This window comes from Helianthus annuus, chromosome 10 (assembly GCF_002127325.2).
Source record: "Helianthus annuus cultivar XRQ/B chromosome 10, HanXRQr2.0-SUNRISE, whole genome shotgun sequence".
In the NCBI taxonomy this organism is placed as follows: domain Eukaryota; kingdom Viridiplantae; phylum Streptophyta; class Magnoliopsida; order Asterales; family Asteraceae; genus Helianthus; species Helianthus annuus.
In genome coordinates this window covers 3,005,581-3,029,893 of record NC_035442.2, presented here as the reverse complement: position 1 = coordinate 3,029,893, position 24,313 = coordinate 3,005,581, and the positions used below count along the sequence as shown (strand labels likewise).

At 36.7% G+C, this 24,313-nt stretch overlaps 1 protein-coding gene and 2 non-coding genes across 3 annotated transcripts; 1 reads left to right on the top strand and 2 right to left on the bottom strand.

The window, feature by feature from the left end:
* Positions 1-13,691: 13,691 nt before the first annotated feature.
* Positions 13,692-13,775, bottom strand: LOC118483638. Its single transcript, XR_004870925.1, has one exon. It is a non-coding gene; the product is annotated as a small nucleolar RNA snoR114 (small nucleolar RNA).
* Positions 13,776-13,780: 5 nt separating this feature from the next.
* On the bottom strand, positions 13,781-13,851 carry TRNAG-GCC. Its single transcript has one exon. It is a non-coding gene; the product is annotated as a tRNA-Gly (tRNA).
* Positions 13,852-19,713: 5,862 nt separating this feature from the next.
* LOC110887764 (transcription factor bHLH162) lies at positions 19,714-22,939 on the top strand. Its single transcript, XM_035978973.1, has 3 exons — positions 19,714-19,839; positions 20,470-20,793; positions 22,862-22,939. Exons 1-3 carry the CDS (start codon positions 19,714-19,716, stop codon positions 22,937-22,939), a joined length of 528 nt encoding a protein of 175 aa, XP_035834866.1.
* The last annotated feature ends 1,374 nt before the right edge of the window (positions 22,940-24,313 follow it).

The window sequence follows — 24,313 nt, the reverse complement described above, 5'->3', positions numbered from 1 at the left end:
TAAACTGTTGAACAATTTATCTTATTTTATTTGATCCGCCTGTGGATCCGTTTCAACTACTTGTGATATTTATTATTACATTTTATTTAAAGTTGAAATGAATCTATTTCTGCTTCCGCTGTGCATTATTATATTGTGTTGTTTGTCTATGACGATGCCAACTACGTCACCATACCCCACACCGGGCCCACCGGTGACACGTGGAGATCGGGGTGTGAAAGGTTGGTATCAGAGCCAACGCTGAGTGAATTAAACACTAGTCTTTTGTGTTTAATCTCAGTTACACAATTGCACATTCCTCGATTTTCGAGTCTAGACAAAGAACTTAGGAAATGTTCAAATTTCTTTTATTTTTTTTCTAACTTTGTCTTATATATATTTTGTTGTGCCACTTGTTTGATTTTTGACAGGTTCAGGATGCCGCCACGTGTACGAGGAAGGGGACGAGGAGCGTTCGCCACCTCTCATGACCATGAGGCAGGGCCTTCGCATAGGCGAGCCCCATCAGCATCCCATAACGCGGATGCCCTTAACCTTTGGAGATCGTTCGCTGAACCCGTCAGGCACTCACTGAGTACCTCACCTTCCCTACCCCCCTCATTTGGGCCTCACTCTGAAAATGGGCCCCACGACTCCCATGGATCCTTCATTCCTCTACCCCAGTTACCTTATGACTACCCAGCACCCGTTTATCAGGGCCTGTACAACCCTGATGCCTACTTGGAAGAACCAGTGGGTCATAACCCACTCGGACCTGAAGACCACTTCTCGGGTGGCAATGAGATATAGGTCGATGAGGACACCGATCCTTCCATGCCACCGTCCGGCACACCGAACCACCCCATTGAGATATCTGATGGGTCACCGTTCAGGGGATCACCTTACAACGGTGTTGACAGCTACGAGGAGAGGTTTAAGCAGCACGACTGGGTGTATACCCCTAGCTACCATAACTCTCCCATGCACCAGTCCTACCACAACTCCCCCGTGCACTCGCAGCATCACTCCCAGCAGCAGCTTCAGCAGCAGCCTCAGCAGTAGGATCCTTCTGAGGGATTCTGGCGCGACGTAGTCACTCCGCCGCCGCCACCACCTCCGGTTTTGCCTCCTCCGCCTCAGAGGCAAAGGAGGAACGCCCGTATGTCTACGCGAGGAGGGATACGCATTGGCACCCCCTCGACATTCAGGTAGCAGCCGCTACTCGCCGCTTCACGAGGAGTCAGAGATGGGAGAATCTCAGCATCCCGTCTCAGAGGTTACTTCTGCGCCTATCGCGCCACCACCACCACAGGATTTTGGGAACCCGATCCCTGCGTATGCTAGCGCAGCATAGTTCAACCCTTTCGAGCCGACTTTTCCCCCAGGTTATGATTATACGGGAGATCCCTACTGGTTAGCTTCAGGCTACAACCCTCTCAACCAGGAGAGTGCTTTTGGAGGTCCCTGGGCTACGGGACAATCAGCTTTTGGATACCCACCGCATGGATACCAGCAGCCGCAGCCTCCTCAACCACCGCAGTATCAGCCACCGCCGCCGGCGCCGATGATGTCGCCACCGCAAGTCCAAGAAATCCTACAAGGGATAAACGACGTGCGACGTGAGTTGCGACATAAGATGCGGGAAGATCGCCGCCACAACCGCGGAATGTTTAAGAAGATGGTTGACTTGATCAAGGGTAAGGGTAAGAAGGATTATTAAATCCTTTGTTTGTTAGCTCATTTACTCATGTCCCTGCGAGGACATTTATTCCTGTACTCTACCCCTGCGTGGGTATATTTCTCTTGTTCTACCCCTGCGTGGGTATGTTGTTTCTGTTTAACCCCTGCGTGGGTTTGTTTTGTTTTGTTTGTTTGTTATTTGGTTTAGCCCCTGCGTGGGCATGTTATTTGAGTAAAAGTCCCGTTTAGGGCAAAGTTGTACTAGTCTACTTTTATTTAAAAATGGTTAATTTAAGTATTTCATTTCATCTATGTGCATGAACATAATATACAAATAAATGAAAAGTATCAATTATTATTTTAATTTACCATTTTAATAAGAATCTTAAGAAGGTAAAACCTAGCTTGAATGTCTTATTAAAAGGCCTGGCCAATATGATAAAACCTGGTTAAAAAGATTCAAATCCCTGTTAACATCTGTAAACATGTTAACATTCTTGGCTAAGCGTGATCCGCAAAATCACACAAGCCACCCTTTTAATAAATTATCTACAGATTGTATCTGTATACAAGTCTGATTATGACTTGATGCCTACGGGTTATGACTATGTCATATAAAACAAAAAGGCAGTTGTGGTTTATAACTCCCTGCCAAGCAAAGGATTATTTGTTTAATTATACAATTCTAATCCTATAAAAATCTAAATTTAAAATTTAGAAGTTGTCCGAAGTGACTAGGCCTATTGTGCCAATATATATATTTCATTCTATGATAAATGCTGATAAAAGTACTGAATGAAATTAAATAAATTAACTATTATGGCTATTATTACCATGGTTAATAAATCGTCAAAGAACGATAATACTGTTAGGTTTCTAAATAGACCTTGTCTTTACTTTATTGTAGCTCTTAAAGCTACATGGCAAAATCGGAAGAAACAAACAGTCGTTCTGAGGAACACCCTGATAACACTAAGATTCATGTAACTGGTGCGGAACTGCAAGCACTAGTTGAAAACGCTGTTGCCAAAGCTATGGATAGGCAATTCAGAGAATCGAGCGGGACCCGAAGTAGGACCCGGACCGTATCGCACGCCAAGCCCAAGACTCATTCGGAGGCTCATAGCAAGCCGCCTTCTAAGAAAAACGAGCCGAAGAAGGATGATGAGGATAATCACTCCTCCAACCACAGTAGTGTGCCGAAACAAGAAATCAAGCAGAAGCACGATACGCACAGTAAGTCCTGTACGTATAAGTATTTCGTTTCATGCAAGCCCAGAGATTTTACTGGGGAGAAAGGAGCAGTTGACTGCATGACGTGGTTAGATGAGATGGATACGGTTGTTGATATCAGCGGGTGTGCTGATAGGGACGTAGTGAAGTACGTGTCCCAGTCGTTTAAGGGAGATGCGCTAGCATGGTGGAAATCACTCCTACAAGCTGCCGGTAAGGCCACACTGTACGGTATGACATGGGATCAGTTTGTAGCTCTGATCAAAGAAAATTTCTGCCCGCAACATGAGGTCGAAAGGATCGAATCAGATTTCGTATCTCTAGTGATGAAGAACCTCGACTGTCAGGCATATCTCACCACCTTTAACACTTTATCTCGATTAGTGCCATATTTGGTGACCCCAGAGCCGCGAAGGATCGCCCGTTTCATTGGGGGTTTGGCACCAGAGATCAAAGCGAGCGTTAAGGCATCAAGGCCTACGACGTTCAGATCAGTAGCTGATCTATCTCTCTCACTCACCCAGGATGTAGTCCGGTTGAGAGCCCTTAAGAGCTCGGAGGAAAACAAGAGGAAACGTGAGGACGATACCTCACGGAGATCGGAGAAAAGACACCGAGGGAACAACGACCACAGGAAAGGGTCGGGATTCAAGAAGGGAGATCATCAGTCGGGTGAGAAACCCAGGTGCAAGGTTTGTAGGAAGCATCATTTTGGGAGATGCAGGCAGGAGTCTAGATCTCAATCTCAGCAGAAATTATGTGGGATTTGTAAGTCCCCGGATCATAAGGCATTAGATTGCAAGAGGCTTAAGGACGCAACTTGTTTTGGTTGCAATGAGAAAGGGCACATCCGGCCAAATTGCCCAAAGAATGCCAAGAAAGCTGATGAAGGAAAGAAGACCAATGCGAGAGTCTTCAGAATGGACGCCAAGGAAGCAGTTCTAGACGACAACGTCATTACAGGTACTTTTCTTGTAAATGATGTCTTTGCTAGAGTCCTATTTGATTCAGGAGCTGATAAGTCATTTATAGATGATAAGTTCTGTAAATTGTTGAACCTACCTGTTAAAACCTTAAGTGTGAAGTATGAGGTGGAATTAGCCGATGGAACCATAGAAACCGCCTCGACAGTTCTAGATGGATGTGTTATATCCATTAGGAATCATTCTTTCTCGTTATCCTTGCTTCCCTTTAAGCTAGCCGGATTCGATATAGTGATAGGCATGGATTGGTTATCGCATAACCAAGCCCAGATTCTGTGTAACAGAAAGCAGGTAGTAGTTAAGACTCCGTCCGGTGAGTCACTTACTATCCAGGGAGATACCCAGCACGGATTGCCTGAGCAAGTGTCCATGCTCAAGGCATCCAGATGCCTGCAGAAGGGATGTGTCATTTATATGGCACAAGTTACTATTGATGAGCCAAAGCCGAAGATCGAAGATATCCCTGTTATCTCAGAATACCCTGAAGTATTCCCTGAAGAACTACCCGGTTTGCCACCGGATAGGCAAGTGGAGTTTCGAATAGACATCATTCCAGGTGCAGCGCCAGTAGCAAGAGCACCATATAGGTTGGCACCAACGGAGATGAAGGAGTTGAGGACGCAATTGGATGATCTGTTAGCTAAGGGTTTTATTAGACCTAGCTCGTCTCCTTGGGGAGCGCCAATCTTGTTCGTTAAAAAGAAGGATGGATCGATGCGTCTGTGCATCGATTACCGTGAGCTTAACAAAGTCACTATCAAGAATAGATATTCGTTACCCAGGATCGACGATCTGTTCGATCAGTTACAAGGAGCAAGCTACTTCTCAAAGATCGACCTGAGGTCCGGTTATCATCAGTTGAAGGTCAAAGATGAAGATGTGCACAAGACAGCGTTTAGGACTCGTTATGGACATTACGAGTTCCTAGTGATGCCTTTTGGGCTCACTAACGCACCAGCCGCATTCATGGATCTCATGAATCGTGTCTGCAATCCTTATCTGGATAAATTCGTCATTGTCTTTATCGACGACATCCTTATCTACTCAAAGAGCCAAGCCGACCATGAGAAACACCTTCGTTGTATTCTCAAACTTCTGCATCAGGAGAAACTTTATGCCAAATTTTCGAAGTGCGAATTTTGGCTTCGAGAAGTCCAATTTCTTGGACATGTGGTAAGCGAGCGTGGTATCCAAGTAGATCCCGCTAAAGTAGAAGCAGTTATGAATTGGCAGGAGCCAAAGACGCCTACCGAGATTCGCAGTTTCCTTGGACTAGCAGGATACTATAGGCGATTTATCGAGAACTTTTCAAGGATTGTTGCGCCCCTAACTTCGTTGACTCGTAAGAAGATTAAGTTCGATTGGGGCCCTAAGCAGCAGGAATCCTTTGACATTCTGAAAAAGAAGTTGAGCAATGCGCCAGTGTTAACACTGCCCGATGGTATAGAAGAATTTGTGGTGTATTGTGATGCATCACATACTGGCATGGGCTGTGTACTCATGCAAAGAGGCAAAGTCATTGCCTACGCTTCTCGACAACTAAAGGTGCACGAGAAGAACTACACCACCCACGATTTGGAACTGGGTGCAGTTGTATTTGCATTGAAGCTATGGAGACATTACTTGTATGGAACCAAGTGTATAATTTATTCGGATCACAAGAGTCTTCAACACTTGTTCAATCAGAAAGAATTGAACATGCGACAAAGGAGATGGATGGAAACTCTAAATGATTATGACTGTGAGATAAGATACCATCCAGGAAGGGTGAAACCGATCAGAATCAATGCCAAGCGCATTGAGATAAGGAATAATTTGAATGAAAGGGTGTTAGCTGCACAGAAGGAAGCTGTGTTGGAAGCTAACTATCCTGAAGAGAAGTTAGGAGTAACTGAGGAGCAGTTATCCTACGACAAGGATGGAATGCTTAGACTAAACGGACGAATATGGGTTCCAGTTTATGGAGGACTTCGGGATGTTATCCTCCAGGAAGCCCACAGCTCTAAATATTCCGTTCATCCTGGAGCTGATAAAATGTACCAGGATCTAAAAGCAAACTACTGGTGGATTGGTTTGAAAAAGTCAGTAGCTGGGCATGTAGCTAAATGTTTGACTTGTGCGCAAGTCAAAGCGGAGCATCAGAAACCGTCAGGTTTGCTTCAACAACCTGAAATTCCCAAGTGGAAATGGGAAATGGTGACAATGGATTTCATCACCAAGTTGCCAAAGACGAGAAAGGGAAATGATACTATATGGGTCATAGTAGATAGACTGACGAAGTCAGCTCATTTTCTACCCATCAAGGAGACGTATAGCTCCGATATGTTAGCTCAATTATACGTTGATAAGATTGTAGCGCTACATGGTATACCTGTATCTATTATCTCCGATAGAGATACTAGATATACGTCACATTTTTGGAAGAGTTTCCAACAATCATTGGGCACTCGTTTGAATTTTAGTACGGCCTATCATCCTCAGACCGATGGTCAGAGTGAGCGTACTATTCAAACTTTGGAAGACATGCTGCGTGCATGTGCGATCGACTTGGGTGGTAGTTGGGATAAGAACCTACCATTGGTTGAGTTCTCCTACAATAATAGCTACCATTAGAGCATAAAAGCTGCGCCTTTTGAAGCCCTATACGGTAGAAAGTGTAGATCGCCCATCTGTTGGGCAGAAGTTGGAGATGTCCAACTATCAGGACCAGATATCGTTTTTGAGACGACGGACAAGATCGTTCAGATTCGCGATCGTTTGAAAGCTGCCAGGGATAGGCAGAAGAGTTATGCGGATCCAAAGCGCAAAGATTTTCACTTCGATGTAGGTGATAAAGTGTTGCTTAAAGTATCGCCTTGGAAGGGGGTGATGCGATTTGGTAAGAAAGGCAAGCTAAGCCCGAGATACATAGGACCTTTCGAGATTGTCGAACGTGTCGGGTCAGTTGCTTATAAGTTAAACTTGCCTGAAGAACTTAGCGTTATTCATAATGTGTTCCACATCTGTAATTTGAAGAAGTGTTTCGCTGATGAATCATTGGTTATACCGCATACAGATATACACATAGATGAGAGTTTGAAGTTCGTGGAAAAACCATTGTCGATCGAGGACCGACAGGTGAAGAAGCTTCGAAGGAAGTACATACCGATTGTCAAAGTCAAATGGGATGCCCGTAGAGGTCCCGAATACACGTGGGAAGTGGAATCCACGATGAAGGAAAAATACCCTCATTTGTTTCAGTAAATCTCGAGGTCGAGATTTATTTTAAGGGGGTGAGGATGTAACACCTCGAAAATTTACGTCCAATAATGTATTGACACGTGTCATAGGCTTCGCATATGCAAAAACAAACTTTAGAGGGACTAAAATTGACAAAAGGTGAAAACTATGGAACGTAAGGGTCCAAAGTGTCAACAATGGCTAAATAGACTCCATAATAACCCTACATAATGTTTATAACCTTAAACAGATGGATCATGGATCATACGAAGCGGAAATTGCACAAAAGTGAGGAATTACAAACTATAGGGGCTAAAAGTGTCAACATGTTGAATTTATACCTCTGAGTGAACTTTTGGCAGACCCGAAGCTCTGTAATGCTAAAATATACTCACTAGAATATGTGGTAAAAATTTCACGAAGTTTCGTTATCGTATGAGAAAGTTATGGCCAAAACCGTACTTGAGGGGTTAAAAGCGTCAACGTCGAATTTCATGACTTTTCGGGTGAGCGCAAAGTTATCCGAGGACATTACCATGTTGGTAAATGTCCCAAGGTTCTTAAAAACCAGATTTGAGGGTTTACGAGTCAAGATTCATAGCCAAAACCTCGCGTGCAAGGACAGGGACCAAAACTGCCAATAATTAACAAAGTTTGGCAGCTGCCAATAAACCCAGGTGCAGCAGATCGCGAGCAGGGGCTGTTTAGTCCATTTTTTGAGTGGGAAACAGCCGGGATCACCTCCAATTCTCACCAATAGATGGCCATGCATGTCTAGGACACCTGGTGCACTCTTACAACTCCTGAATTCACAATAAATCTGATCAATTCATCACTTTTTGAGGACTTGTGTAACCACCAAGAACACATACAATTTTTGCAAGAACTCTCAAGGCATTCCAGGAGCTTTCTGGTCGTCAAGGCAGCCTCCAAGTGCTTTCTAGGCTTCATTAGGACCTTTGTAAGCATTCATATCATCCTCTAATCCGTTCTAGCATAGATTATTAGTTAAAAGTCAAACCGTTGTTCATATAGTTTGACTTTTCGATTAAACGAGTTTGGCTCTGTCATTTCTCAAATTGAAACCACTTATAAGTTGGTATTTATGTGGGAAACAAACCCTCAAAAGGGTATTCTCTGATTCCCACTCTAAGCATGCTATTTGTCGAGTCAAAGATGTTCTTAAAAAGTCAACAGGAAGTGTTTTTGCGAAATGTAGCGTAAATGGTAATGCAGATGACATGCAATCAGTTTGATCATCAAAAATAACTTATAATGAATATAAGAATGTGTTTTATCATAATCAACTCGACAATCTTTAGTATAAACACGAATCGGAACCGAAAGTCTTGTAAAACGACTTTTTCGTTGACTCTCGATTCGGATCCGTGCATGCATGTATGAGATCTGTATTAGAGCTTATTTTAGACCATTTTTATTTTAGTTTAACTTTCTGGAATTTTTACATCTTGAGTCTATGCTTAACCGATTCATATGCATGTTTCCGATTATGCTTAAAAGTTGACTATTTTGCCCTTTTTGATATAAAACGTGATTTTTGGAAAAGTGAAAGAGTAGAAATCTTTATTATTAATTTATAAACTTGCACCGAAAATTTGAGATCAGTTGGTGGTCCAGATTTTGAGTTATGGCCGATATCGTAAAACTATATCTTTATGTTAAATAAACGGCGCATTTAGCGTATAACCTATTTAAGGCCACTTTTCGATATAAAACCTTTTTACCCACTGATGTTATATAATATTCTGGGATTTTTGAAGATTTTTATTTAATTTTTGGCTGATCGGATCATACGTCGCTAAGTCGATTCGGTTAACGCCGGTTTTGACCGTTTAAGCCATAAAATGAGTTTTATAAATCCTTTTGACCCCAAACCTTTTTCTACTGATTTTATTTGTTAAATAAATTATTTTAAGCATTCTGGAAATATAAAAATCTCAGCTTTCTTTTAAAAACCCGGAAACGGCTCTAAATCGCATTTTAAGCGTTTTTAGCGCATAGTAAGCGTTATACTCATATTAAACACATAAGATTCATACCTACTGATGTATTTAGTATATTTGCATATAATAACAGTAAGTATAATATTTTGAACTCAGATTTCCAGTTTTGACGTTTTTAGCCCTTGTGAAATTACTAAAATACCCCTACGGTGCATAGTTTGATTTTAAATGATAAGTTTTGTCTACGGGTCATACACTACTGTTATAACATGACAAATTAAGTATATTTACTGTATAATTCAGACCCGTAACTCAGATTTCCAAATTGACTCTTTTATAATCTTTTAAATGACCAAAATGCCCTTATGAGGCGTAAATTGAGTTTAAATACATTCGGGGCATAATAGGACATAACTTGCTGATATTATATCATATTTAAAGCATATTATCTCAGGGAACTTGCATATGACTCATTTGGCTACCCGTAACGCCCTTTTTGCGTTCGGTTCGGTTTATGTAACTAGTTTGCATAAATTGACCGAAACGGGTCAAACGTTATCATTTTTGTCTCAAAATCCAGAATGTATTTAGTATACCCATATTATACAAGTATTCAAACTTGTCGGGTCTAAATCACATTCTATCCGGTCTTTCGCTTAATCGTGCGCTTGTACCGTATCGTCCTTAAAACTAACCGGTCTAAGCTAAAGCTTAAATAAAGACCCGTTAGGAATCTAATAGGTTATTATAAACCTTTGTTCCAGAATAGGAGGCCCAGTAAAAGCTATCTACACTTACCAATTGTGATTCATACTTACTCAGGTAAATACATTTTGACTTATTTTCCCTATACGGGCTTGGGGTACGGTATATAGAATACCGCTTGATCGAGCGTTCAAATCTTGCACCCTTGGGTATGCAATTGGAATAGTTTGTCCGGCTCGTTTAAACAGTCTTGTTTTACTTTAAGCATTTGGGGGGTTATTGACCGTGTCCCGGATATCCTTGGCATTATCTTACGAGATGGCCACGACCAGAGCACGGGGTGTAGGCATAAACCCGTCGTGTATAACTCTTTAATGTGGTGTGTCATTTAATCTTTAACCCGGACAAGATCCCGGGCTACCAAACGTACGAGTAGCATGTAATTCGTTCACAAGTTTATATTGCATAATTATCCCAAGTTAATAAAAATATTTATGCCATGTGCATTTAAATCAATTTTCAATCATTTTCAAAATGAGTCAGTTGATTTGTATTTACCAGTGTAAACTGACGTATTTTCCCAAAAGGTTAAGTGCAGGTACTATACGAACTAGGCTGGCTGTCTCCTAGAGCGTCCACAATAGTCTCGCAAGCTCGGACGACAAATAAACTGTTGAACAATTTATCTTATTTTATTTGATCCGCCTGTGGATCCGTTTCAACTACTTGTGATATTTATTATTACATTTTATTTAAAGTTGAAATGAATCTATTTCTGCTTCCGCTGTTCATTATTATATTGTGTTGTTTGTCTATGACGATGCCAACTACGTCACCATACCCCACACCGGGCCCACCGGTGACACGTGGAGATCGGGGTGTGACACCCCTTCACACCTACGAATTTCCATTTAAATCCTAAAACACTCACAATAATGTAACAAGAATTATATTATGTATTTAATCATAAGATAGGTGCCCAAAAAAAGTTTGTTCGGAACCGGAACCGTTATTGAAACCGGTTTGACAAGAACCGGTTAGGAACCAACCTGAACTGCAATGTTTCAATTCGAACTCAACAATAAACGGTTTTGACGTTTGTTGAACCAAAACAGAACGGATTCTGAATCGATCACTAGAACCAGTTCCAACATGAATCGGTTTGTAGAATCCACAAGAAATCAGAACCATTCTTTTTTATTGAAATATTTTTTTTGCTACATACGTGATTCATGAGGTCCATAATTCAAAGAATGTGATGTTTTCTTTATATAATATTTTTTAAATATTCTCTTATGCTAATGCTAATTAGCAATCCTTCTAAACCTAATTCCGATACACAGGTTATATTTGTCATTGGTGAAACGTTTAGAGAATATTAAATAAAAGAATTATATTATGTAGGTTATATAAATCAAATCGCCTTTACTAACACATTTGTTACCGATAAAATTGTCAAAATCGTCTTTGAGGTTTGTGCATGTTTACCATTTTCATTCAAAACAACTTTTTTTAACCATGTGTTTGATTGAAAAAATAAAGTAAATTAGACGTTTGGATGAAAATGGTCCCTGAGATTTTCATCTAAATGTTTGATAGAAAAAAAAATAAATAAATGTTTGAAAGAAAATGACAAAAAAATCTCAAATCTCAGGGTAAAACATTAAGAATGCCCTGTTTCACATGAGGTTTTTAGAATGAATGAGAGATGTCACCGGATAACGAAATTATAACTATGATAATAAATAATTATAAAAGTTAATAAATAGAAACTAAAAAACGTAATTCTAATAAACAAATGTATTAAATTATAAGTTTAATGAAAAAAATTTAAATAATTAAATATCATATTTATAGTTTGGAGTTAAATGTCATTTTAGTCCCGGTGGGTTGAGTCATTTTGCCAGTTTAGTACAAATGTTTCATTTTTCGTCTGTGTGTCCAAAAAAGGTTTCACCATTGCCATTTTAGTCCACTGAGTTAAGTTCATCCATTATTTATGTTAACGAGACGGGCAATTCGGTCATTTTATGTTACCGAATTGTCTTTCTAGTTAACAGAAATACATATAAAATGACCGAATTACCCATTAACCCATTGGACTAAAATGGCAACGGTGAAATCTTTTTAGACCCACATGCGAAAAATGAAACCTTTAGACTAAACTGGCAAAATGACACAAATCATAGGGACTAAAATGACATTTAACTCTATAGTTTGTTATGGAATTGAATCAACTTTCGATTAGGCATTTAACCCATGTTATTTATACCACTTAGCAGGCCTTTGTGATCCAGTATAAAAAAAAACTAATTGGGCCTCAAGAAGCTTTCAAGGCCTCTGTCATTATGTTTGTAAAATTAAACAAAAATTTATTTATGCAAATTAGATTTTTACATGAAACATCCATCATGTGAGAACTTGATTAAATCATCATGCGATTTTAGGAAGAATTTCATTTCTTTTACTTGTATGTGTTACACTTATTAAAAGTATTTTTTTTAATAGCAAAGTTACACAATTCCCAATAAAAAATTACACCAATTTTTTTTAATGGCAAATGTTACATAATTCATACTTTTAAATTACATCAAGTTTACACCATGTTAGGAATTAAACCCTCTCTCTCTCTATGATGCACAAAGCCTGTACCAACCCACAAAATATGGACATATTTGTTAAGCGTAAATCATCATTAATCCACAATACAATGAATATCATTAGACCAAGAATACACCGTTGACTCTATTTGACTTTCTAAAAACCCCATGGGCAATCGATTTCGAGTGGCTACTGTAGAGATGATCTGCAAACTAACATCACAATAAATATAATGTTGTGATATAACAAACTCTTGCAATTAACTTACATATTAACGAAAAATTAAAGTATTGCCGTCATGTAACAATTAAGTACACAAAAAACATAAAGAAAAAGAGAGCTCACATTGTTATCTTTGAACGGCTGACTTGTCATCGGTTTTCTTGCTTTGCAGACACGAAGCACAAGAAGTTGAGGTGCCAATAACACATACGGCTTCATTTGTAGGTATACTCTTTGTGCAGCTGTAGTCATGAAGGTTCCACATCTTTACAACCTAAAGTTATCGGTGCATCAGATGAAGAAGGGTCAAGTGGTCAACCGTACAATACTTGCAAACTAAAGCAAAAACAAATAAAACATCGGCTCGGCTAATAACTAATAAACAAAAAATACCCGAGTCCCTCCATCTTCTGTTATTGCAACGGTTGTCACAGATGAACGATGTCTTTCTAAGGTAGATCCCAAACGCGTACAGTTGTATCATCAGATCCAGAATAAAGCTAAAAGTGAAAATGATGTTATAAATTGATAGCATATGGTTGTAAATCATGAAACCGAACCAGCCAACGAGTTGGGTCAGGATGAAAAATGACACTTGTCACAACCCCTTTATGACCCTTAAAGGAATGTGTACAGAAATGCCCTTCAACGTCCCACACATTTACTTTGCCATCTGCTCCAGACATTCACTCTCGCCGTAAGCATGACATGTCATCGCCATTATTGGACCCTGATGACCACCCTGCATAACTCAAAAACATTTTAATATTAAAATAACCAAATGAGCTCATTTAAATAAATATAAAAACTTAATAATAATTACCTAAATTTATCAAATGATATGACGCGTCACACGGTTAAATTACACAAATGACACTACCCTAACACAATTAAAAGAAGCTCAGTAACACTTAAGACATAATCAACACACTAAATCATATACAGTCAAACACCTACCAGGTCTATATGTTAATAAGTAGTTTTAGCTCATTAGAGTACTAGACAAACTTTATTACATTTATTGATTTTCTAATATATAAATTCAACTTTTTAGCTCATTATTTAAACTACAAAAGAAAATTTGAAGTGGAAAAAAATAAAAAAAGAGCTCAGAAGGGCCTGTATTTTCCTTCAGAAGAAGGTTTATATGATGGACCCAACCATCATGAAAGGCTTGTCATCATAGCTCACAAATGCACCAGCCGGGAATCGAACCCGGGTCTGTACCGTGGCAGGGTACTATTCTACCACTAGACCACTGGTGCTTTATGTTTGGTAAAGATATTTTATATATTTTGAACCTAATAACTGTGTATAGAAATATGTATATATTTTGTGAGGATCGTCTCAGAAAGTCAAGTAGATAATCTAATTTGCCCATTATGTAATATTTTAATTTTTTTTATTTTTTTTAACTATTGTTAGCTATATTGAATCCTCTCTACAGTTTTGTCTTCTACACCTGATTAATATTTTGGAAACACACATATAAAAAATACACACACCTCTAGTTTCGATTCTAAATACACACACCTTATGAAAACTTGAAAAGCATAACAAAAACCCAAAATATCAGTCTCAAGCCCATTACCTTTCCTAGTGGGGCTTGGGCCTTTCTAAAATGTTTTCATCAACTTGGTGGATGGTAAATCAGATGAGAAAAATCAATGTGGTAAGTATATAAGATTTCGCTGTATGAAGCATAAGGGTAGACCGGGCGTCCAGTGGTGGAGATTTGGCAATGAGTTGAATGGCGTGGAAGACCATCGCCGCTACCATTCACCACGCGTGAATGTGGCAACACGTGGTGGTCTTCACGCGTGGAAACTTGATTGATGAATGATGTTTTGTGTGGTAGATGTTTGGTGAGTGTGGGCATTTCCACTAAAATCCATCACTAGTGATGGAATAAAGCTCGATGACGCGGCAGAACTTGATTGGATGTTGTGAGTGTTGGAAATCCATCACTAATGGAGCGCCCCTACCCCTAATAGTTCACTTTGGATTACCACATGACATCATCATCGATAACAGAACTTATTTCGCTGACAAGGCTTTTTCATAGCTTAACAATCACAATATCAAACAAATTTTTTATGGTTGTCGTATATCCTCGAGTGAATGGGCAAAGTGGGGTTAGAAACTACTCCATCATACAAAGGTTGATAATAATATCGATGTATTTTATACGTAAATAATAAGTATTTAAGCGTATATGAAATACAACAATTAATCAGCGTAAGCTGGCTCGTTTTAGCGTGCATGAAGGTTTATGGCCTCCGGAAATAAGGGGAAAAGACAAAAAGAGTTATGGCATCGACATGCCAATTTTGAAAAGAGAGTTTATGGCATTCGAATAAGATAAATCCCCGATCTGTTAAGAACCCTCCTTGAACATATGTAAGATTTGAATATTAACAACGAAAAACTATAGTTTGTATTATACAGATAAACTGTACGGTTATCTATATAGTTTGAAAATTCAAATTGATGGTTAGATTTAATTCTTATTATTGTTAAATTTTTTGTATAAACTAATGATTTTAAAAAGATTACTGAACCGTGTCAAATAGGCAGACCGAGGCGGTTTGGGTTTGGTTTGACGTTTTCTAAAACCATAATTAGCCATTCTTCTCATAACTTTTGTTGATACCAATCGTATAAGAGCGTAAATACCTAGCCGGTTTTATTTGGTTTGGTTTCATGTGAAAAATAAACAGGATCAATAAAACCACCCCGTTCTAATCTTTAAAAAAGACATCTATACTATATAATAAAATAAACTAATAAAGGACACTTGTCATTATTTTAGATCATCCTTATTGTAGATAATTATTATTTAATTTAAATTATTAAAATTACAATTGCATATAAATGATACGATATCTTAAAGCTTTTTAAATTTTAATTTAGATAAAATACGATATCTTAATTATTTTAAAATAAAATCTATACATATAATAAAAGAAACTTGATTGAGGACACATGTCAATCTCTGGGCTACTCTTTAATTAGGTTTCCCTCCTAAATTATAATATTTTTATTGTTTTTTTATTCCTAAAAATATGACATATTTCTAGATATTTAAACAACTGAAATTATATGTTATCAATCGATAACAAGTAGAAAACTCATTTTTATTGTTATTTTATTCCTAAAAATTTGCCATATTTCTAAATATTTAAATAACCCGATAATTAAGTACAAAAATTATTAAGGTGACCACAAATTATTTTTTTTACGTATCATTAAATATTATTCTTTACGTTAAAAAAATTGATATTATTATTAATTAATACTATCGCATAGGACACTATGACCAGGGCCGGCCCCGGGAATTCATGTAGCATGTTCGAGCTTGAAAAAACGTGCCCTATCGCCCTTAGGCCTTAACGAAATCGGGTATTGGGCACAATAAATGTCTGAACCTAATGTTAATGGGCTAATAACTACTAAACCTTAAAAATAGTTTTGTAAGTGGGCATATGTTGATGTTTGTATGGGCATACTCTATTAATTTATTTTTTTACATATACATATCAAATTTTTTCAAAATAGTGTGCCCTTCAAAATATCGGGCCCTGGCCGGTGGTCCTCCCCCCACCCTCAGGGCCGGCCATGACCATGACTAGAGGGCATAATTGAATTTAGGTTTTTTTACTTATAGTTTGTTACTTGGGGGGGGGGTAGTTGCACGGACCTCCCATCCGCCGGAGTATTGCAACTCCGCAAGCTAACAACGTCCCAATGTTGCCTGGCGGTGAGTACCCACGGTGAAGAGCCCCAACACCCCAATAGGGCATTGCCGGGAGTCGAACCGGTGACCTCAAGAAGAGGCCTGGGTGGGACTGGCCAACTGGGCTACCCCAGAAGGTTTTATAGTTTGTTAGTTTATTTTGAGAAATTGTATATATATAGTTAGGTTCTTAATTTTTTTTTCATAATATTATGTTATTGTCTTGTGTATTATATGGATTCAATGAATTCAATAATGAAAACTGTTTATTTACATTTTTTTTAAATAACAACAAATAATCATGTTTAAATAGTCCTGGTAAAGGCTTAAAATTAGATTATATATGAAATAATGGCCATCATTATAAATCTAATATAAAAACACTTTCGTAAAATATATTTTTTTTGGTAAGGTTTAAACAAAAAAATATCATTATTATAAGTTATAAATAAAAATATATTTTAGGTAACGGTTGATTTTGTAAGAACGTTTAGGAGACCTAATCTAACAAAAAATATTCATTAGTTTAACATATATATTTAAAGGTCGGATATTAAGGTAAAGATTTTAAAATAAGAAATGTAGATAGTAACTAAATGAAATTATTTCTGCTTATTGTTTCTTAGCTATTTATTACTTTTCTTTATTAATATTTACTTTATGAATATTTTATTTATTTATTATTTCTTTTCCAATGTTTCTAATTTTTTTTCTTATTTAATAATTTAAAATTTTATTAACTTAACCCCGTGTAATACACGGGGTTCTAACCTAGTTACTTGTATATTGAAGAGCATTGACTATAAACTGATTGGTATTTTACTTTTGTCGTATAGACTATAGACTTTTTTTTTTGTTAAATATATTAAATACTAAATTGCACAAATCAACCTTTATATTATACCTAAACTACACTTCATACATTTTATTATAAAATCGACGAACCCCAACCTTTATTTTTATGTTTTGTTACGTTCTATAACCTTTACAACTAACATCGTCCAAAAACTCAGTTAAGTTACCTCACATGTTTTTTCATGTGAGGGTATCATGGTCTTTTCACCAGCCTTCCATAACATAAAGGATGATTTATGAAATTTTGTCTTATTATTATTATTATTATCATTATAAAATAACTTTCAAAATTGTTTGTAAAAATACTAATAATTGATTTAAAAAAAAGTTTAAATAATAAAAAATGTTATTATTTATTAATTACACTACAACGTTTAAAGAAACGTTTTCAAAAAATCCTTAATTATTGTTTTACAAAATAACCAAATCCTTGTCCAACAAATAATAAAACAAAGTGTTATTATTTATTAATTACAAATTTATAATGCAACGTTTAAAAAACATTTTTAGAAAATCCTTAATTCTTGTTTTTACAAAATAATCAAATCCTTGTCCAATGTATTAGTTTTCCGCTTTTTAAAACCCTATTCGTATTTTTTAGACATGATTGTTAGTCTGGAAATTATATGAATTTTACACAACCATTTATTTCTTAAATATGATTTCTATTATATAAAAATAATAATCCTACTCATAAACTATAAAACCGCAAATCAAAGAAATAAGTATATAGCCATATATATATTCTGTTTATAGATACATTTTGTTTTCTAGTTTATTAAGATGTAGACTTGTTATAAAAAACAATGATTATATGTATTTTATTAATTAGCTTAAATAAAATAATTTCCTAAAATCTTTAAATAATCATGTTATGTAACACGAACCCGAACATGAAAACGGACCCAAAAATTGTGTTAGGCAAATGAATCCATTTGACAAACATATTTGCGGATTGACACGAACATAACCTATTTAATCTAAAATAGTTATTTTTGTTAAATTTAAAAACAAAACAAAACGTTGAACACAAATATTGTTTGGCTTTGTTTTATTCACCATCCTGAAACAAAAAAAAAATTGTTTAAAAAGCATTCTTTAAAAATAAAAATAAATGCCTTCTCTAAAAAATTAAAACAACACTTTCTTAAAGAAAACATTTTATAAAACCATATAATAATAATAATAATAGTTAATAATAAGAAGACAAAATTTCTCAAATCAACCTTTATATTAGTAAAGGCTGATGAAAAGACCATGATATCCTCACATGCAAAGCATGCAAAGTTACTTAACTGAGTTTTTGGATGACGTTAGTTGTAAAGGTTATAGAACGTAACATAACATGAACATAAAGGTTGAGTTTGACCGATTTCAAAGTGAAAGGTATGAAGTGCAGTTTAGGTGTAACATAAAGGTTGATTTGTGTAATTTTATCTATATTAAATAAAGACTAAATTGCATCAACCTTTATATTATACTTAAACTATACTTCGTACTTTTCACATCAAATCGTTGATTGATAATTATAAACATGAACATAAAGGTCGGTTTTTGCCGATTTTATAGTAAAAGGTACGAAGTGTAGTTTGAATATAACATAAAGGTTGATTTCAGCAATTTAATCTTAAATAAATAGTGTGTGTGGCACATTACACATAAATCGTGACATACAAATCATCTCCCACCAATATATTTTTTTGATTAAATTTGAGGAATTAAGTACATTACTTAATAATAAAAACAAGTTTAAAATTAGGAAAGATGTTGTGAGTTTAATATTCGTGATGTTATAGTGAAATTTGTTTTCTTTAGAATTTTTAGTTTCTTGCTAACTCATTTTACTATTTAATATTGTATATTGCTGCTAAAAAACTATCAACATTTATACTTTCAAATTTATAATATATGGCTTAACATAATTAATGTGTAATTATTGACATTTCAAATTTGTAATGTGTGTTTTAACATAATTAATGGGAAATTATTGGGCTAGTTACCAAATAAAAATGTGTTAGTTATGTATCAAGAATCATTAGGCCATGTGGTACGGTCACCTCGCAATCTTTGTGAGCATGATGTTAAGACGCGATGACATAGGGAACACCACGCTACGCATAGTGGCGCTTGTTGGGGGTGTCCCTACTCCCTACTCGGGATGAAGACATTGTCCGCGATGAAGCGACCCCTTCTTTTGTAGGTTGTACTTTATGCATCTAGGGTTGTACATAAGGATTAATAGATGAATGATGAGTATTTTCATGAAAGTTAAAAGAGGGTGATGGTGTAATGTTGAGATGACACATAATAGAAAAACTTATTCCCTTATAATAAACTTGTTAGAAAATCTTTTTGATGCATGTGGAATTGTGGATCCCATAAAAGATGCTCTAACAAATGTTTTTTTCATCCAATCTCCTATTATCATATTTATAAAGGCCAATCACTATCACAGTGAGCATGAATGAATTTGGAGCTATAAAAACAGGCAAAGATCCCTTCATTTTTAGGAATACAAAGTGTGATAAAAGTGATCATGGCATGCAACCCTAGTTCATCATCTTCTAAGGTTGACAGAAAAACCATTGAGAAAAACAGAAGGATTCAAATGAAGGCCCTATACTCCAAGCTCCATTCTCTTGTTCCTCATGACTCTCCTAGGGTTTTTACTCTCTCTCTCTCTCTCTCTCTCTCTCTCTCTCTCACACACACACACACACAAACACACACACACAGGGACATTTCTGGGAATTCATCTACCATGTTCGAGCTCGAAAAAATGTGTCCTTACGCCTTAACGATAAACAATGCAATTATTATTTAAACCATAAAAAATGAGCTCACTAAACCTAATGCCAATGGGCTAACTTCTAAACCATAAAAGATGATTTGTAATTGGGTCTATATTGGAATTGGTATGGGTATACTATTTAAAAAAATTAACATCACCATATCGGATTTAAAAAAAAAAAAAACACGTGTCCCTTAAAATCACGGGCCCTGTACGGTAGTCCTCCCCGCTCACCCTCATCACCGCCCATGCACACACATATAATGTATGTGTATAAGTTACTTATTTCCAAATTTTAAGGTTTTATGAGGTTTTGAAACTCCCTTGGGGGACAAGGGTTCTGCTAAACGTACGTACCCCTTATCCATATTAAATCAGTCAGGTCACCTCTCTACTTTTACTCGTAGGCGGTGCATTAAGCATATATATATAGAGTGGGTACGTTTAGCCTCACCCAATAATTTTCTATTTGTCGATTAGTTACAATGAGGAATGTTTCAGGGTATGGTATCACAACCAGATCAACTACATGAAGCTACAAACTACATTAAGAAATTGCAAATAAAACTGGAGAAGATGAAAGAAGAAAAGGAAAACTTGATGCGGATCAAGAAAAGAAAAGGTACGAGTTTGGGGCAACAAAGCACACCACGGATTGATGTTCGTGAAATGGGGTCATCTCCTGAAGCAATTCTCATCACTGGGGTTGATTTTCAGATCATGTTAAGTGAAACTATTCGTGTGATTCATGAAGAAGGCTTTGATGTCATCAATGCTAGCTTTTCTATCATTAATGATATTGTTGTTCATACCATACATGCTCAGGTAGATATTCTCTTCCCTAGCTTTTATTTCATTTACAAACACTTATAAACACATCAGGGAGACTTACAAGCAGAAAACAGTTTCTTAGGAGAACATGATAGAACAAAATAATAATTATTTTTTTATCGTAAAGTTTTTAAAGTATAAGAAGATTGATTGAAATGCAATGCTTGTTTTTTATCTTGAAATTCTAACAAAATAATAAATGAACAAACTCCATTTATCTATAGATACTAAACATGCGCAATGTTGGGTGTATATGAAATTTTTCACGTTTATGAGGTATATATGAAATTAATCCTAACATTTAAAAGTTAGAAAATATATAAACAAATTAGTTTGATGTTTTTTATATAGATATAACTTACATAATTGCATAATTGCGTGAAGAAATAAAAATTTTAAACAATATGAACCATGGAGAAAAAAGTTATGTGCTAGTTATTAAAAAATAGAGTTAATTACTGTTTTCGTCCATGTGGTTTGTCAAAAATCACTATTTCAGTCCATTAGTATAAAAATTGCGATTTCAGTCCCTGTGGTTTCACTTTCGTAACCATTTCAGTCCACCTCGTAACCATTTCAGTCCATGTACTAACAGAATAAATAGATTGAAATGGTTACGAAAGTGAAACCACAGGGACTGAAATGGTTACGAAATTGAAACCACAGGGACTGAAATCGCAATTTTTAAACTAATGGACTGAAATAATGATTTTTGACAAACCACAGGGACGAAAACAGTAATTAACTCTTAAAAAATATTTGAATAAGTTAGTTTGATTGTTTGTCATATACATAATAATCTATGTATGTGTATGATGTAAATAATTAGATTTGTTCAATTTATTCTTGCAATAATTTGATGTTATGTACTGCTACTCATTGTTTAAAAATATTTTGTCATAGTAAAAGCTTTGGTGTTTAAATGTGTTTCCCTACATGTGTGGTGCACTCATTAAAAATGTTTATCAAGTACTATACTAATTTTGTTTTCTATGGAAATATCATTTATCTTAGATGAATCATTCAACAAGACAAACATCTTGGTTCAAATGATTAGAAGAGCTAATTACTTGATTAAATAACTGTTGTATGCGCTTTCTTTTATAGCTATTGTCATATGTAACAATCCCTTGTTAATTATGGTGGGTTGTCCCCTCCTATAGAGAGTTTTTATTGGTTTTTATGCTTGTTATTTGTCTTCTCTCTTTCATGCTTGTTAAGCCTCTCATGCCCAATGTTGTAAAAGGCACTAGGCGCTAGTCGGGCGGTAAGGTACCGCCTAGGGATTAACCGGGATTAATAGGGATTAATCGAATTGGACTTTTTAAGTATAATTTTACAAAATTTTTTATATTTATAGATAACTTTATACTTTTTATTAATAAATTTACAAGTTTAGGAGATAACTTTATACTTTTTATTAATAAATTTAAAAGTTTAGGAACCATATGTAAACTAGTGAAAGATAGAGGAGGTTAAAGGGTTAAAATACCTAAACTTAAATGTTAAAATAGGTTTATAACTAAAATTTGGGCTTTAAACCATGGGCCAGGTTTCAAAAATTGGGTTTATTGGATCAAAAAACATGGGCCCGATTAGTCCGATTTTGACCGACTTTTTCCGATTTTGTCCGACTTTTACCAACTTTGACCGATTTTGACCATAACCGATTTTTTTGACCGACTAGCTTAAATTTAGGCAGTAACCCACCAACTAGCGCCTAGGCGCCGATTAATCGGCCGCCTAGGCCCCGATTAATCGGCCGCCTAGGCCGATTTCTGCAACATTGCTCACGCCCTGCTCAAGCCCACAAAGTGGTGTTTAACTAACGCCTTAAGATTGCTGATGTGTAAGTGGATGTTAACCCACTACAGCCGGCCTAAATACAAGTTAGAAACGCCCATCTCTTATGATTGAAAATGATAAAAATTGTGCCACTTTGAGATACAACCATGCTTTTACCTTTTCATTTTGCGAGTTAAGTTGGTGGATTAAATGTGGCATTCATTTGAGCTTGTTTATGCATTAATCAGTGTCTTAATTATATTGTGTAAATCTACAGATTGGAGAGACTTATTCCTCAGAGAATGGTATTTCGAGGATCAAAGACAAACTAAATAACATTGTGTATAGCACTTGATCTTTATACTACATTGCCTCTTTAGTTATTTGGAATAATTTAGTGGAATTATGTATTGTTAAATTGAATTAAATCGAATTCAATATCTTTCAAGTATTATAAAGAACTTCCAACAACTTTTCTTTTATAAATCCATTGTTTCACTTTTTAAATGGAGTGTGTTATTAAGCCAATAGTGAAACCCTATCACATGAAGAGTTGAGTTGTTATTGATATATTTTTGTTTACGAATGTTAAAATATATGATATGAGCACATGAATAATTGTATTCAACAGTTGCATCACATGATGTCCATATTTTTAGTCATCAAAAACAAAGAATGCATAACAAAAGGTTTAAAAGAAATTGATTATGATCTCAAAAAACAATGTATAAAATGTTACAATACTGAACAAACACCAAGCTAACCGGGTGGTCAGCTTGTAGGAGCGGTCTCGTCCAGTGGCGAAGCTTGAGATTTCCGACCGGGGGGTCGAAACCTCTGTATCAAAACTTTCTATAAAACCGGGGGGTCAAAAAACGTATAAACCCAAAAAATTCTATACGAAAACTACATACTCTCCACTAACGAGCAAAAAGTTCGGGGGGTCGGCCACCCCCTCCCGCCCCCACAAAACTACGCCCTTGGTCTCGTCAAGAATGATTAATCTTCTTTCTTTCCTCAAATGATGACTTGAATGATTCAAACCTCGATCATGCAAAACAAAACAACACCGTGAAGCTCGTTACAAGGAGGAGAGGTGGGAGGGTTCTCCTTGTAACCACCCTTCGGCGTCAGAATAAGGACTCGTTTTTGAGGATAAACAAGTGCGTGTTAAGAGTGAGGGAGTGAGAGAAGCAATCCCAAACCTAGAGAGGTCAAGTTCTCTATTTATAACCGAACAACAAGGAAGGAGATTGTGGGCTGATGGGTCTTTGCCAGCTGTCGTCCCTGAGGAATATGCGTTTGGTCTCCCATGGCAGGACAACAACATTTGCAGGAGTAGGGTTGACGAGGCGTGACTCCGTTCGTTCCACCTCAGCGCCTCCATGTACACTTGGTTGGCCTGTCGTCAATCGTCCTATGGAGAACATGGTGTAGAGTTTGAGGACCAATGAGTGGTGCCACATGGTGTCTTTTTGTACGAGATGATCCCTGGACGATTTCTCCCTCATGGTGGGTCTCGGGGACAGGCCTTGTTATCGCCTGATTGGTTGCCTTGATTTCGCCATGGCCCATCCTGACGGCGTCGCTTTGGTGATATGGCCACGTGTGTGCTCAACCGCACGTGTCATCTGGGGTCATACCTCTTCAAATATGGAACCAAATTCAAATAGGTGGCAACAATATATTTTTGTATGATGTAGAATTTATGTGTTGGATAAAGAAGTAA